Source organism: Gossypium hirsutum, chromosome A05 (genome assembly GCF_007990345.1).
Source record: "Gossypium hirsutum isolate 1008001.06 chromosome A05, Gossypium_hirsutum_v2.1, whole genome shotgun sequence".
Classification (NCBI taxonomy): domain Eukaryota; kingdom Viridiplantae; phylum Streptophyta; class Magnoliopsida; order Malvales; family Malvaceae; genus Gossypium; species Gossypium hirsutum.
The window spans coordinates 110936302-110954052 of record NC_053428.1 but is presented as its reverse complement, the minus strand read 5'-3'; the positions used below and the strand labels follow the sequence as shown (position 1 = coordinate 110954052).

General features: G+C 34.4%; 1 protein-coding gene and 1 pseudogene across 1 annotated transcript; one reads left to right on the top strand and one right to left on the bottom strand.

Annotated features, from left to right (window-relative positions):
• On the top strand, positions 1-4299 carry LOC107904237 (PP2A regulatory subunit TAP46). The gene is made up of 9 exons (XM_016830541.2): positions 1-367; positions 445-567; positions 801-887; positions 1071-1175; positions 1275-1436; positions 2280-2315; positions 2424-2495; positions 3301-3581; positions 3761-4299. The coding sequence occupies exons 1-9, from the start codon at positions 272-274 to the stop codon at positions 4005-4007; spliced, it is 1209 nt and encodes a 402-aa protein (XP_016686030.2). The 5' UTR covers positions 1-271; the 3' UTR covers positions 4008-4299.
• Positions 4300-9830: 5531 nt separating this feature from the next.
• On the bottom strand, positions 9831-16987 carry LOC107904238 (starch synthase 1, chloroplastic/amyloplastic-like; annotated as a pseudogene).
• Positions 16988-17751: the final 764 nt, after the last annotated feature.

Genomic DNA, 17751 nt, shown 5'->3' with positions numbered 1-17751 from the left:
TGCCTAGGCAATGACGTTATCCACACACTAGCTTCTATAAATACACCATCTGTCACCCGTGACTGGCTTCCTTCGACTTCTCTCTCAACTTCCATTTTTTCAGATCAATTATTTTTCTTTCTTTGTAGAAAAGGTGTGATCTTCAATTTAGCCTCAAGATTACTAAAATTCAAAACCATAGTCACCCATTCGATTCAAGATTTTCTTTTTTGTTTTCTTCTTTTTTTCCCCGAAGTTTTGGTTTAAATTCTAGGGTTTTCGATAGTCACCCATGGGAGAACGCAAAGTGGAGGATATGTCGTTGTCAGCTCTCTTCGAACAAGCTCGTAAGATCCATCTTACGGTCACGGAGTCCGGTGCTGATCAGGTACAACCTCTTCTTATGCTTGATTCATTGTTCTTTCGACGCCGATCTGATGAATATCAATTCCATGGGTTCCGCAGGATCTGGTAAAGAAAGGATGCGAGGTGCTGGAGAAGTGCGAGGACATGATAACCAAGCTAGGGCTTTTCTCATCCAATGAGACCAAAGATGATATCAGCACCAACAATCTCAAGTACCTTCTGGTAATCATCTATGTTTTCATTTCGTTTTTCCTTATATAACTTATACTTAGTAACTTAGTATCTCAATTAAGCTTTCTTTGAAATTTTGATTCTTAGTTCTGTAATTACTTATTCTCTCTCTCCTTAAATAACTCGGGAGTTATTCATTCTTCATTTTTAGAATAATTTGATAAAGTAGTAATGGCTGTAAGTTAAGTAGTATCTCAAGCTCTAACTGTTGTTTTACCCTTCAGGTACCGTTTTATCTGGCAGAGCTGACGGAAAAGCTTGCGCAGGAGGAAAGGATACAGATTCTCAAGATTTCGCAAGCTAAATTGAAGGTAAAGTTTGGTTCTCAACTTGAATTCAAAGTGTGGTTGAATGCTCATTTTGAAAGTTTTGCCTAAAGATAATATTTAACGAATGTTGCTCTTGTAATTTTTTTTATTCTGTTAAAAGTTTTAATTTATCTTTTGTTCTCTTGTATGTTAACTAGAATTTAATGAACTTATCGTGTCTTCTAGGAATTCATTTCATTTTGTGAAGCAATGGAACTTGTACCACAGGAAGAGTTGGAAGCTTCTGTGCAAGGAGCTTCAAATTCTTTTGCTGACCGAAGAGCTTTGAAGGTAGTAATATTTATTTTTGCAAACAACATGAAAATTTGTCATTGTTTTATTCATTCCAGATAGTTGAGTTGAATGGGTTGCTTTTGTGCCTGTTTACAGATTGCTTGTTTTAGACGCCAAAGGGCTGCAGAGGCAAAACTTACAGAAATAAAGGAGCGGAAGGAGCGGCGTGGACGTTCAACAAAAGCAGCTACCTTATCCACTCCTGTGGAGGTTGGAGAGGATGATCTGCTTGATGATGATGGGGAGGAGGAACGAGAGGTTAGTTTTCTGCTAGAAATACCTTCTAAACGAATTTAGATGTGGCATTACTGTTAGGACTTCCCTATTAGACGTCAAGCTTGATATTATCTTGTGAAAATCTGTGAATACATGGAGCTTGTGGAAGGTTTGCATGTATTGGTGACAAGGAATCTCTTGGCAACTATTTTATTAATTTTTTAAAAATAAAAATCGTATGTAGCAAAGCATTAGTTAAGGCTATTTTCTAAGGTTACTTTTGAACTTTTTTTTTTTTTTTTACTTGTTCTTTTGCTCATAAATCAGGCACTTAAGGTTTAATTAGGGCCCTTAATTGATAAGGCTTCCCCTGAATTGTTTTATATTTATTTCCTGTGTTTGTAGTTTTATCATAAGCAAGTTCTCAATAGAGTTGTGATTCTGTTCTGAGTGATTGGAATCTAGTAGTTTTAAATGTTCTTGTGAGGTTATACTCACTAAGTTAGAATTGGGCTTTTTTCTAACTTGACTTTTACTTTTTTATGATGCTATAAGTGTTCCCCCCCCCCCCCGAAATCTGATGTAAATATGATATTTACCTACTGGATATTACTAGGACCCACTCCCAAATTACCCTTTGCAACTACGCATACAAAGGAAATATTGGCTCCATCTTTTTTACCTAAAATTATGATTATGTGCTTTTTACCTCATGAAGTCTGCTGCTGATACTGTAAATTTGGTTATTTTGTTGTCAGAATAAATGTATTATGCTTTGAAACTGAAATGATACACCTAATGCTTATTATTGAAGATATTAGCTGTTCTTATTGATTTGGCACAACTATATGGTATCCCTAAAAGAATGGCAAATTCCTTGTGCAGGCTTGGCTTACTACTATCTCATTGGCTATTTGTAAGGTTAGTCTTACATACATTTCAATAAAATCTGCCATGTAAAAGCTTAATTTTTTCCCTCATCATAGCCATAACTTTGTAACCACTTTGTGCATGATACTGCAATTGCAGGCTTTTGATCTGCTTGAAATGCTGAAGAAGGAAGAGGAAATGCTTTCTGCGATAAAGGAGAAACAGCTCAAGGTATTAATCTGCTTAAATGATCTATAGCTTTAACTGTTGTATTCAGTACTTGTGCTTATTTTTCCTAAAAAAGGTAGTTGTCTGCCTTCTGAATTTTTTAGCAATGAGTTAGCTGAAATTTTCTACTAGAAGATTTAAAGCTTTGAGTAAAGCACAGCTTGTGGATTCACACTTTACACTCACTTAGGAGATGTAGATCATTACTTTTAAGATAAATTTTTTATGATGTTAAGCCTCAGAAGGGAACATCTAAATGTCCGGTGCCAAGATTGACACTGTTAAGCCCCATTAAGGAATTGGTTACTTATTTTTTCTGATAAATAGAAGAATCATTTTCCCCTGTTAGAGGCATCGTAGCCCTTAAGTTCATTCTCTAGGCATGCCACTTGGCCAACTGGCCTTTGACGTTGGAGCAAATTGGAAATGGTTCTACAAATTTTCGGAAATATTTAACTAAATCACTGAAGCAGAACATTGTTGTTTAAAGGATAAACGTTACTCGATTTACTGTTATCTTATCATTGTGTTGCTGCCCAACCATAACTTGTTACAATCTGCCATTAATTGGTGACAATGCTCAATTTCTTGTGCATTACTCTTGCCAGTGCAGTAATGTCCAGCTTTCCGGTAGCTTGTGATGGAAATGATTAATATTTTTTTTTTCTTTTTTTTGAGTTTCAGAAATTAAATGGCTGTCTGAAGGAATCACAAAATTGCTTATTTATATTTCTACTCAATTTTTGACAGTATTTCTGATGAACCATTTTCATATTATGGATTGATGGTTATTTCTCTCGTATTTCAGGATGGGGAAAAGGAATTTTCTCAGGCTATCCTTGATGATCGCACCAAGAAAGCAGAGGCATGGCATCGTGATGCTGCAGCTCGTGCACGGTATACTCAACCTGCAGCACCTATTACTTGTGCTACATTTGCTCAAAATGTTATTGAAGGAAGGGCAAATGTATCGCAAGCACATGACCACAAACACCAGCCAATGATCTTTGGACCACAAAGCCTTATAGGTGGGAGCCTAACAAGTGAAAGGGAAAGGATGGCAGCACAGGTTTTCCAACCTGCTTATCGGTAAATCCCTGTCCTGAAATACTACTACTATTTACTTTCTGTTTTATTGTCGGGGATGGACAGATTTGGGCATCAAATTATGTTTTTGTTCAAACATCTTTCCATGTTATCCCTTCCCTAGAATATTGTGTTTCTTGTATGCATTGTTTTTAGTTACTAATAAAATTATCTTGTTGTAGGATGCCAACTATAAGCATCGAGGAAGCTGGTCTGAGGGAGATGGAAATGATGAATAAGTGGCAGGAGAGGAATGCAAAAATGTTTGAAGAAGCTAACTCAGCATGGTACAAGGACAAACCAAAGATGGGACCAAGTGAAGATGATGAAGACGATGATGCTGCCCAAGAGAAGGCACGAGCATGGGATGACTGGAAAGATGACAATCCTCGAGGTGCAGGCAATAAAAAGCTTACTCCCTGCGGGTGAAAGTGACCAGTAGTTCCCATACTTATCTTGCAACGTATTCTTTCAGGCCTACTAAATGTGGTTTTAGGAATGTTTCTTAAATATTTTATTTTGCTTATAGGTTTTGTTCTTAAAAGAATTTTGTTTGTTTGCTTTGTACTCTACATAAAATGCATACATCAACTTGATTGTATGTAGGTAATCACCTAGTTGTCAACTTAGTATATTGTTTTAGGCTTTAACAAAATGTTTAGTGCCAAACTTTGGGACTGATAATTATATGAAATAACAAGCTTGAGTCATGCTTGAAACATTAGAGATGTCATGGTAGATATATCACCTGTCAAATGTGGAAAATAAGTCATTTCCAGCGGCACAAAATAACTGTCATTGGACTCATTAAAGGATGCTTCCGCATCAGCCATTGACAAGGAAGCAACGATCATGGTAATAGTTCCATTTATCCAAGAGATCCAACCACAATTAGGACAATTAACCAAAAAATGGTAGTAGCCACGACTTTCAAAAACCTTGCGCCTAAATTCGTGCTATGATTTCTGCCGTAACTTCTTGAATTCCAAAGTTCTCAAGGCACCTTTGAATTCCAAAATTATGTAGCTTCATATATTGTTGCTGCACACTTTGGAGAAAAATACAACAGCATACTTTGAAGTTGAGGGAGAGCGCTAATAAGATCCTTGAGATCAAAGTTATGTTGTCAAACACTCGTAAGCAGCATGTAACTCCATATATGGTGGTTGGTATCAAATGATCCATATTACCAAAGCTGAAACTCATGAATTGTGTCCAAAAATAATTACCGGGAAAGGCTTCATTGTCAAGAACCAAATGACCCTCACCAATTGCAAAACAACCCATGTAGCACAGAAAAGATTGACAACAGTATTAGGGATTCCAAGGGCTTGAAAATTTGAGAAGTCAACATCGACCCATCAAAGTATTCCTACTTTAACTTCAACATAAATGAGGTTAACTTTTTTTCAAATTCAATTCTTCCTCCTAAAGAAAGACAACCTCGAAACCTTTGAAGGCAACCACAAATTTTACCTTCTCCATGGACAAAATCAAGTACAAGGTCAATCGACTTAGCAGCTTCAGGGTAATGGCCTGTAGCCCATTTGTTAGTAGCATTGTATTGTCCCAACAGGAAATTATCAAGACTAAATACATGAACATAAGAACCCGATCTAATACTATACTTAGTTCTAAATTCAAGACTGATTCGAGTAGCATGAGAAATGTACCTTCCTCCGGGGTCAAAATCTATAAGAATTACACGAGGAATGTACTTACCAACACAATCACTGTAATGCACATTGATAAACTTTGATTTATGATAGGATGGAGGAACTCTGTTATAACCTTCAGTAAAACTCATATGGTACCCGCCTATCACTTCCCAGATCTTGTTTCAATCTGTTCTTGCATCTTCCTTTTAGGAGCTTTTCAGAATATGGAACCATTATTTCAGGCTCTTTAAGCTCCGTCAACTCGACCCTGGGTTCTTTAAAATCTTTTGAAATTTTTTATTGTGCCATGGGCTCAAAATCTTCTGATGAAGTCTTCTCCTTCGTCATATGATTCTGATTTTCCTGATCAATTTGTAACTGATCATCATATCAATATATCCATCAATTCAATTCCAAATTATGTTTAAAAACAAAACATCAATAAGCAACCAGTTTAATCATTTTCATTAAAGTGTTAGTTTAGAGGTTACCCATCCTTCCTTTGTGTGCAAAGAGCATCTAAATTTATTGTGCTTTTGCTCCACGTTCCTCCAGCACACCTACAAGATACATTTACTTGGATTTTGGTATCCAAATTGCTTTCGTCCTTGAACATTAGTCACAAGGTCTCTTGTTTCTTTAGGAACATATACTTGCTTTATTTTATATTTAGTCCTTTCTTAATAGGAAAAGTATGCGTAGTATGACCATGATAATGACAATGTTCACACTTTTCCATATTCAAAAAAGAGATTTCCAAACGAATTCATTTTCCTTTTTTAAGCTCTCAAATTTCATTTTCAACTCAAAATTTTCTTTTTCAAAAAATTCAACTATCTTTTGGAAGTCTCACAATTTATTTTCAGTTTTTCATTTTGACTTTTCAAATCAATTTTTGTTTTCAAAAGAAAATCATTTTCAATTTTGAATTTTGAGATCATTTTCTTGTATTTAGAATTCATGGTCTCAAATTCTAATACTAACTCATTGAAAACATTTGTAGCTCATCAAAAGACTATGAATTTAAATCATACGAACTAAAAGATACCTCCTGCTCTTCAACAGCCATAAAACACATCACATTTGGATTCGTGGGGAGACTTTCACTTGATTGCTCATCTTTGCTTTCCTCATTACTTGAGCTTTCCTTCCTTCTTGTCTCCATAAATGTCCTTAAGTCTATCCCATATTTCTTTGGCACTTCCACACGAGGAAACTTTGTTGAAGATTTCTTCACTCATGTTGCACACATGTTAATGAAATAAACAATAATGTAAAATATTTATTTAAATCACAAGATCGAACTAGAATAATATAGATATATATAATTTGAAAAATTAAATTGGAAATAAAAACTGGATTGAAATTTTTATACTCATAGGTAGGCAGAAAAAATAGACTGGTAGTTAAGGTTTGTTTTCACAATTTCCTTAAAGACAGATTCGGTTGCTCCTTTGGTGCTAGAGAAACGTTGGTTGATTGTCTCCCAGGATTCAACAACGAGATGAGCACAGCGGTAGCACGATTGCAATGATCAACGAACTGTAACCTTGCTAAAGAAATATGCAGGAAAAGATTCTCGAAATTATTGCAGGAAAAATAGAGAAATTTCATGCGTCTCCTTCCTGCAGATTATTTCGATTTTAAAAAATTTGACTAAAAATAAATTTACGTATCAGGCTAAAATATCTGCAAGCCTAGAAGGGCCCGATCAGCCCGAATATTTTGCATTGCCCATGTCGTGCGGGTGCACCCCCAACACACCCTCCCTACGTGTGAGGGAGAGCATTAGTTTAATCATTAAATAACCACCAAGTTGGTTCATACATATAAACATATTCCACACTTATCCAACCAATGTAGGACTAAACTTTCTATTTTCCTCAACATATTTCACAAGTGGCTTACTTTGAGCATCAATTTTTTATTCAATACTCTACCATTTTGAGCATATGATATATCGTTATAAAGGTCTAATGGGGTAGAATATAAAACCATAATTTTAATACCAAATCTCCACCTTTACTAATCAAGAATATGCCTAAAATCTTCCAAAAATCTATTGTTTCCAACAACTCATAGCACAAAGGAGTGTGTACATAGCTTTGGAATTGGATTGAGCCTTGGTTATCATTTTCATCCCATCTTTCTTCCTCATTGGGTATCTCCAATGGACCTTTTGAGATTATCCTGCAAGCACCATAATCAAATGTTTGGACAAAGATTTCATCCTCACTTTTCAATTGGAATGGTTTTCTTCGTGTAGGAGTGGAGGACATATGATGGAATGGCCTTTTTGAAAAGTTGTTGGCTTTGACTCAAATTCCATCTAAACTCAATATTTTTCGCCTCAAATATTTTCTCTTGATGGTTAAACCTTTGATGAATAACAAGCTCTAATACCAATAGTTAGGCCTAAAAATACTAAGATAGCGTGAATTGGTATTTTAAAAATTTTTATAAACCTTTCTAAATGATAAGGAAAGGGAAGAATGGCTTGGACAATTCGATTTATAGTAATTCGACTCCAATTGCCTACCTCCACTACCTTAGTATACCTCAACCAAGACTTTCCAAATTTACTATGCTTGAATTACCTTTCAAGGAAAAGGTATGACATTTACAATCCCTATCTTTTTCACAAGGCAAAGATAGAACTTTCCCCTAGTTTTTATGGCTTAACCAAAACCCTTTCTATTTTTTGTGGCTCAACTAAAATTCTCTACAAATTACTTAAGGTTTTAGGCTTCAAAAGCCTTAAGTTAAGTAACCTTTTGTAGGTAGAAGAAAATATGTAAACAATAAAAGCCTCTCAAAGGTGTGTGTTTACAAGTGTTTAGCTCTCAAAGAATTGAAATGAGAATGATAAAATGATCTAACAATAAGCACCTAAGAGATATGTACAAGAGAAAATTAAGAAATAAAGAATTTGATTTTTTTTTCTCTTGATTTCTATGTTTTGATGTTCTTCTCTAGTGTCTTCAAGTGTTCTTGACTTGAATATATACCATCTAAATGATTTTTGGACGTTTGGAGCCATTGGAAGAATTTATTTCACACATTTAACAATATGTCTCGAGACATATAACCCTTGTCTCGAGATAGGAAGAACAAATATAACCATTGGAGCATGAGGTCTTGAGACACAATAGGCATGTTCGAGATAGTTGACCATATGTCTCAAGACAATTGCATATGATTGTCTCAAGATAAGGCTCCTCTAAAGCATACATTAGCTTTGATGTTGGTTAGTCTCAAGACAATATGGTTTTGTCTCGAGACAAAATTGAGAACCTTAAAAAATGTGGTTGAGAAACATTTTAAAAGACTTAAGGGCTCCCAAAAACTTTTGTAGAAAGTTTAAGTCAAGTAGAAACTTTGTTTTTGAGTGTGTAGTACTTGAAAATATATTTGAACAATATTAAACCATTAAAATCCAATGGTTATAAGATTTTTTTTAAAAAGTTGACCACTACTCTTTTATTGAGTCGGTTTTGTTCCTTTTTAATAAATAATTTATAATTTAAACATTTTATAATTTTTTTATAAATTTTATGATATTTTTAAATTTTAAAATGGTTTAATTGATTTTTTTTAAAGGTGTTACTAACACTTTTTTTTTACTCTTTAGCCTTATTACTTTAAAAAATTTCTAATTTATTTTCAATAAAAGAGTAAGGGCCAAATTGAATAAATTTGTAAAGGTTGAAAGCTAAATTTGTTATTATACCTTATATATGAACACCAAATTTTAACAGAGTAATTGTTTTACTCACTCATCTAATATACATGGGCTATATATAATACAGGATATTTCCTAGCTATTTTACAGTGAAAAAGTCATATCGATTTATATAGAAAATCATGATAAACTAAACTAAATTAATTTTTTTTCCATTTTTACTGATTGGTGTAAATCACCGTAAAAATAAAACTAGGTTTGTTTTTATACAAAAGAGGGATTAAACCAAAACAAATTAAAATAAGATCACCCTACATTAAATAAATAAACAAATTAAAATAAGATCACGCTACATTAAATAAATCATCATGTAGAGAATGAAGGACTTCATCTGATGGTTGCATGAACATAAATTTTCCCAAAGGTCTTGAGAAAGTCATTTTTGCCAAACCATTCGCTATCTTGCTAGCCTTTCTGAAAACATGTGCAGTTACGCTGGATAAACTCCTTGATGCTATGATGATTATATTGTATTGTTTTAAAGAGGCTAAAAAAATTAAACTAAAAAAATCAGTTAAGTGGAAAATAAACAAGTTATGTGGTCTAAAAGTTATTTACATTATATGGAAGTTAAAAGTAGTAAATGTATCCATCCAAATAATCCAAGTATTAATTGACTCTTAGTAAGGTGATTAAACATTCAACTCTCCAAGTATATATATAACAAAACCAACCTTGAGTAAATTATAAATCAATTAATCTCAAATAATTCCTTAAACTAAGTTTTTTTATTTTATTTAGAAGGTCAAGTAAATTCTAATACCCGAATAAAATAAATGTATGAATTTTTTTAGAAAAATAATCATACACGTAAAAAATGGGCATATATCCAATCCTAAGTACATCAAAATATTTTAAAAATTAAACATCTGACAAGGCAGTAATGTCTTTATTACTCCGTTTGTAAAAATTACAGTGGTACTTTTGTAATACCAACCATATAAAATTAAAATGAAATTAAGTGCATTTTGCAAACTAATTACTCTTATCAACAAAGAATAGCTAACGGGAGCTTATACCCAGACGGGGAGGAAAAAACATAATAGTGCCTACTTCTATGTCCTTGTCCCTGTGATTCATTAGCCATTAACAGGCCCTGAGAGAGATGTATAGAATTCACATAATGTACGGCGGATCAATAGAGGCCCACTCAAAAACCTGCTCGTATTGAATGGCAGCATTTTCCCAGGTGAAGTCCTTTTGCATGCATCTTCTCGTCAATCCCTCCCACGTTGACTTGTGATCTCTGTACGTCCTTATTGCTGTTTTTAGCGCCTGCACTCGTGAAAATCGAATTATGTCAGTTTAGAAGGCCACATGAGAAAAAAAGAGAATTCGCAGTTAAATGGCAGACCCGCCATTGCTAAACTCGTATAAAGGTGCCAAATAAATAGCATTTAACTTACATTTAGCATACAGTCTTTTGTGAGCGGAGAAAAGGTCCACCTGTCAGCACAGTTCAAACCATTGTAAGAGAAAAACTACATGTAAGTGAAACACTTACTAAAGATATGTCGGATATCCAACACTCGCCCCTAACTCCAAGTAATATAGCTAAGTCTTGGTTCTTTTGAGATCAATGCAGTTGCATTCTTTAGTGAAACATCGTAGATGATTTTACAGAATATTTGAACCACAACTGAAATCTTAACTAGGGATTTGTTTATCTATTTTGATTAAACAACACTTGGATTACTACAAAATTTTCAACTCAGTAAAAGAATTTAGACGTTATACACCATGTACTAAGTTGACGAAAAATACAACGGTAAAGACTGCATACCCGGTGCCTTCACCTCTACCTTCTCCGGCGTACGGATTGAAATTCTCTACTGTGTCCTGAATGAGAGTAAGGCAGAGGCATGTAATGAAGGTCAATCTGATAAAAGCAAATGACACGAGATAGCTACTGTTTTTAACTCACTCTAAGTCCTCCTGTGGCATGAACTACAGGGACAGTTCCATATCTCATCGCATATAACTGATTTAGTCCACAGGGCTCGAATCTTGAAGGCATCAATAGTATGTCACAGCTGCTCAATCCAATACAACAACAACAACAAGATGTTTATTGGTATCTTTATTAACATGTTAAGAATAGATAGAAGTTTCTGATTACCCTGCAGTGATCCTATGAGAGATTGGAACACTAAATCCAACCCAACCACGAAATTTGTCTCTGTAAGTATTCTCTGCTGATCTCATCCAGTCTTCGTAAAGTGGGTCCCCAGAGCCAAGCATTACCTAAAAAAATTTTGGAGTTTAGTTCTCCTGCAAGTTACAAAAAGAATAACTAGAAAAACACCAGAAAAAGGTACAGAGAGGCCACGAGGCAGCACCCTAGACTTAAATATTGTCAAAGAACATGTGCATATCAGTAATGCACCAAATTACCAAGGCCCGAGCAACTAACTAGGTTCATACTCCAAATTACCAAGCACATTTCAATTTCAACTTAACTATATCACCAGATTCAATACAACTTGAGGAAGAATGATATTAGTATTGAGGACCAGCTTAAAATGCTTAAAAGAGTCATGGTCTTCTACAAGGGCAAATCTTCTTTTTATCTACTTCGACACTAGAAAATATGAAAAATACCCTTCAACCCAAAAAGGTCGCCATGATATTAACTAAAAGGAATATATCCTTGAATACACCATACAAATTAAGAGTAGTTCTGCTTTGCGCTTATTATGGTTGTTAAATAAATAGAAAAGTCACTTACAAATTGTAGATCATCTTCCATAAGTTCTGGAATTGCCCAGTGGATCAGGTCAATGCCTTTCTGGTAGTCCAGTCTCCCGATAAATCCAATCTGTAAATACGAGCTTAGTGAGACATGAAGGAAAGACTCGGTTTTTTCACTACCAAGTCTTCCAACACAAAGTAAAATCTTACCAAGGGACAATCAGGCTTAATTGGAAAACCAAGTTCCTGTTGGAGAGCAGTCTTGCATTGAACCTGAAGTTTACATTAGTTCGGGATAAGAATTCAGAAGAGCAACTTTTTTTACTATGAACAGAAAACCAGAAATTAACCACCTTTCCAGATAGAGAAGCAGCAGAATAATGGAAAGCAATATGCTCATCTGAAGATGGATCCCATTCAGCAATATGAATGCCGTTTGTAATTCCTGATCATCATTGAATGTTCAGGAAGAGTCGGGTTAAAGAATATCTGTAATTCCTTCAGAGACTAAACATGATTGGAGAACACAAGTTCTGAATGCCCCACACATGATCAATGCATGTAATTTTCGATATAAGTGAAGCATATGGACAAAACTAAGACCTAGATAAGGGCCATACTAAAATGCAGAAACCACTAAAAGTGGGATGTCACATTAAGTTGTGTATGAGAATTAACCTTCACAGCATTTGCATGTGCCTTGGCCTAAAAGCCTTTAGAGTTGTACCAAATGACATAAAGGCCACATTTATTTGAAAAGTAGAGAAAATGTACCAGTCAGAACACTCCTCCGACTGCTTAATAGCTGATTTAAACCATATCCACCTTCAACAGTTGTTATTTCCCATGCATAGCCCTGCAATTAACAAAATATAGTCAACTAAAGCCATCTTATGAAAATAATAAAACTGCAAGCTGTAGTTCAAACTTATTAAGTAGAGGATGGTTTTTACATTTTAGTTGCAACTAATTCCCATACGGGAAGCTCAGACATTCAGTGGCTCTTCAATCAGATTTACATGATATATGATCATAACCATCAAAATAAAATGTAACATTGTAGATTCAAAGAATTAACAACATTATATATCAAGAGAGATATAAATGTACCATAAATAGTAGAATATGTAAATAAATTACCTTACTAACGGTAAGTATTCGATCAGATGTCACAATGGCACCCTTTAGAATATTGACAGCCTCTCCTGTGTCAAGAGCATGTGTCCTTGCCCATGTAGGAAACACCCATTCCAATGCCCCATACCAGTTTGAAGGCAATCCCAAATTCTTAAAGGTTGCTGCAGGTTCCACTCCCTTTCATATAGAAAACAATATATCTAAAATTATTATTTCAGAAATGCATGCAATTTGATCTACAAAAGTTCAGTTTAACCACTTTTAGAGAGAATGAAAGAATCAAGAACAAAGCAAAAGGAATAACAATGTGGAAATTATCTACCTGATGAGCAAGATTATGAATTACAAGGATGCTCCGAGCATCTTTATAAACACCAAATGGACGGTATTTGGCAGCCAAAAGCCTGAAAAATGTAACATGTAAGATCAGCAGTTCCAGAAAGACTGCAAACTTTAGGAATCGAGTGTAATATGAAGTATCAAACTAATTCATTGGTAAAACTTATGCTTTCTAATAGTTGAAATAAGGTCTGAGTATAGCAAATAGATGCAACAATAAACAGGCAAAATCTTACACCGACACGAGACCAGCATGCCAATCATTGACAAGGAAGAGACACTTCTCTCCATAGGTATACCCTCCCAATGGAAGCACTAATGGAGCTTCACATGCTGCATGGCAAAGTAAAGTATACCGAAACTGTAGAAAAAATTGTCATTAGTGAATAGAGAAGTAATAAGCAATTTCATATTCAACCAAATACCGACCAAAACTTTACCTGATTATCACCAAAAGCACCATGACTATCGCCATATGGATTTCCAGGTCTATGGTAAGAAGGATGGTCCACAAATACCTTATAATGTAGGGAAACCAATTAACATGGTTAGAGTCTTCTCCCACCAACCAACTCGACAAATAGATGAATGGAAGTTATTAATAAAAAACTAATTTCCCTCATGGTTCGCTAATGAATAATCTCTTTAATAACACATTCATGAGAGGAGGTTTAGATTAGAAGCAGAGATTAATTCTTACCCAATCAACACCCTCCCGATACTCATGGAAGAATGCAATCTCTTGTTCCCCTCCAAAACATTGTAGTTTGATGCGTCGATTTGCATCAAAGACATGTGCAAATTTTCATCTGCAGACGTACCATTCAGGTATCTTGGGGAGACAACCATGACTCTGTGTCCACGGCTAGCCAGCTCTATAGGCAAAGAACCACAAACATCTCCTAATCCACCCGTCTTTGAATAAGGCGCGGCTTCAGCAGTAACAAAGACAATATTGTAGGTTACTCTGGTTTCTATTTTTTCTTTTTTTATTTCCTCATCTTTGACTTTGGTAACAGTTGACACAACTTCAGCGTCAATGGCTTCATTGTCACCTATGATCCAAGTTAATAAACTGCATTTAGCCACAGAAGGCCATTTACTCCTTATGAACAAAATACTGCTACAGATACCAGCTAGAGAAGATCAAACTAAAGTGGGCAAGGTGTAAGAGTCAAAGTAAACTCCGGAGCAACAACACAACAACAGTAATAAAAGATATAAATTTACACCTTAGATATTGTTTCAACATTATAAAAAGAAAATGAAAATGTGGAGGTTTAACAGACACGGGATAATCTAGAAAAGTGAAATAAAATCAGAAGAAAAACTTTGGCAATGACAAAATGGAAAATAGGACCATGCGTGTATTGTTTTAAGAGCTTCCAAATAGTCAAAAGTTTGCATATGACAGCCCCTGCAAGAATGAGTATTGCTGATGCAAAGATTGCCGGATCATGCTCGCAATGAGGTATTGTTAATAACCATAGATTCCAAATTCTACCAAATCCAAGTTTTCATATATGAATCTTGACCAACAAGAAGTTCAAGATTCATCAATAAGAACATCTCTCACTCAACTCTACTTTGATACACAATATTAATTAACTAAAGAAAATTTAATAACGAAAGAGTAATAAAAGCTATGAAACATGAACACTTCTATCAGGGAACATCCAAGTGTGGGACATGTATTATGCAACAAAATACATGTTAGACACATCAGGACATGTCAAAGAAAAAGAAAAGGCAAATCAAACAAACAGTCGATGTATGATCAAAACACGGTTAGATACATTTAGACACACTTAGACACGCAGTTATTTATTTTATTTTTCAATATAGAATCAACAATGAACAATGCAGTTCTCAACTTCTCATGATTTGATTTTTGTAATATTCAGGTTTCTAAACTTAAAAATATTTTCTACTTGCCTATTAATATTTAATTAAAAAGTACCAATTTTACATTTATATTATACCATATAAAAGTAATTATTTATAGATGTCCTAATCTTATAGAAACTTTCATATTAGAGTGTCTACACCTATATGTCACTATGCTTCGGAAAGTTAAGAGTAATGTTCTGAATATGATATTTATATTAATAAATAATGAAATGATTCGACACAAAAAAAATAATAATAATAATTAAAATATGAAATGACACAAAAAAAAATACATGAACCTAAAATAGATACGTGAATGCACCAAAATATACATAAAATTTGTTACTAAGTAACACATAAAAACTTAAACCAGTTCATAACAATTTAAACACCAAAAAGTAATACGAATACAATGTGAACATACTTTTTTCCCTTAAAGTGAACCACTATGATAAGCTATACAAAATATGAGCTAAGCAAGATACACTACAAACACGACATGAAAACATAAATTATCTTCTAAATTGAATTATTCTAATAAACCATGCGATAGACAAAATGACACGAACACAACATGCCTATACGAGCACGATAAAATATAGGAACACGAACATATACAATAATAATATGAACACAATACAAAATACATAGACGTGATGTAATCGGCATAAATTATTAACCTGTAAAACATAAATAGATAATATTTAAAATAAAAAATAGGGAAATAAATTAGATGTTCCCATGGGTAGCTTTTATAGATGGTTACAGATATAGACAAAGTAGTCAATTTTGTTCCATGGTCCATAGATAGACGGATTGAGAGGGACCATCTGAACCTAAAATGCACGCAAACAAGGAATAGTTTGTCTGATGAAAGTGAAATACACGATTGAGTATTTTAGTTAACACTTGACAACGTTGTACTTGATTGGCCCCATTCCACCCCATCCTGGGTCAGAGAGCATGTGACTGATTTTACTTGTTGCTTATTTCATTTGCCTTTCCTATTTCTGCTTCAAGATCCTTTTTTAATGTTAATATCAGGGAAAAAAAGATGGAGTATAATATGATAAAATATGGAAAGTTCTAAAGTATTCTAGTAATCATTAAATAATACAGAATAAGCAATATCTTCTTCCAAACAAAAGCAGTATCGTCAAATGATCATCGTAACATTATAATTGAGCATCATTTTAATCTTGAATAGAATAAAAAAGGAAAAAATCAGAGTAACAAAAATACCAGGAATCAAGTTTAAGCCAATAACAGAACCAGAATCATCTCTGTCGATGCCCAGCATAAGCCCAGGCTTTTCTGGGCTGGAAATAACATCAGAATTTTCTTCTCCTTCAATTGCACTAGAAATAGAACCTTCATTTCCAGATTTTTCAGATCTTATAGCCGTCAATTTCCTATTTTGAATATTTCTTTTCAACAAAGGACCGAAATCCAGTTGCCTAGTACGCCTAAAACTGCAACATTTACGAGACGATAATGCAATATTGGCAGATAATTTGCAAGACCATAGTACACGAGTTAGTTGAATAGACGCCATTGGAAAACAGGGAATTTTGAAAGAAACAGTGAAGGAATAAATAAATAGATAAGAAGAACACGAAAGGAATCGTGAAACAGGAAGGACCCGGAAAGAGCAAAGAGCGAAAGGAAAGGGAAATCCGGGAAAATAGAAACGACTGTGACTCTGGTAATAAATAAAATATCCAAAAAAAGGAGAACAAAAATCAAACTTCGTCCTTCCCTTTTTTATAGTGAAGAAGAAGAAGAAGAGTGAGAGATCCAGTAAAAGCGCGAAAGCCAAGAAAATTGGATGACCTGAGGAGATCCATATGGCAGAAGCGTTTTGCTAAAGTTAAAGGACTTTCTCCATTGATGGAATAGAAATTCCCTACGTGTCAATCTAACAAGCTCTTTCACGTGAACTCTGCCTTGGAGCTTGGGACTACCGGTTTCATTTCATATATCAACCGAAATATGAGGTCAGATGGGTGGGCGGTTCTTTCCTTACCCCAAAACTCCCCTAACTTATCCCACCTCCTAATTTGAATTAATATTTTTATCCAAAATTAATCCTATATCTGGTTTCAATAAGATTCATCTCGAGGTTTTTGAGTTTTCCGAAAATGTATTTAAAGGGTCATTTATTAAATAATCAATCAAACTTTAATAATAATCAAATATTATTTTCAGATAGTGCTAGGATTTTATTTTCTGTCATCATCGAAAGTTAATTTATTGTGAGTGGCCTAGTTCATAGAAGAAAAGTACATCTACGAATCAAGTTGTACATGGTGACGACCTATATGCCTTAAGCTAAGGTTAAGACTCCACCAAAGTGAAATGCCCACATCCCTTAGATGGGTGATCGTGTGCTCTCCTATTGCAAATCAAGTCACTCACAATAAGGCGAGAGACAAAAGCATATTGTGAGTATATGCAGATCATAAAAGCTGTATTTAAAAAGAAATGTGTTTTGAAAAAATTACCTGTCTTGTCTTTAGGCTTGTACTGTACAACTATTAGTACAATTAAAACGCATATTGTAGTAAACCAGAAGTTTACAAATCCAAATACATTTACTATTTGGCATGACCGGTTAGGCCATCCCGAATCATTAATGATTTGAAAAACAATTGAGAATTCACGTGGTCATTCATTGAAAAACTAGAAGATTCTTCAATTTAAGGAATTCTCATGA

Bases quoted from the DNA above. Each gene is read 5' to 3' on its own strand.
- LOC107904237 (XM_016830541.2), top strand. From the start codon at position 272: ATGGGAGAACGCAAAGTGGAGGATATGTCGTTGTCAGCTCTCTTCGAA. The intron at 568-800 runs GTAATCATCTAT...TTTACCCTTCAG, and splicing joins ACAATCTCAAGTACCTTCTG to GTACCGTTTTATCTGGCAGA. The intron at 2,496-3,300 runs GTATTAATCTGC...CTCGTATTTCAG, and splicing joins TAAAGGAGAAACAGCTCAAG to GATGGGGAAAAGGAATTTTC.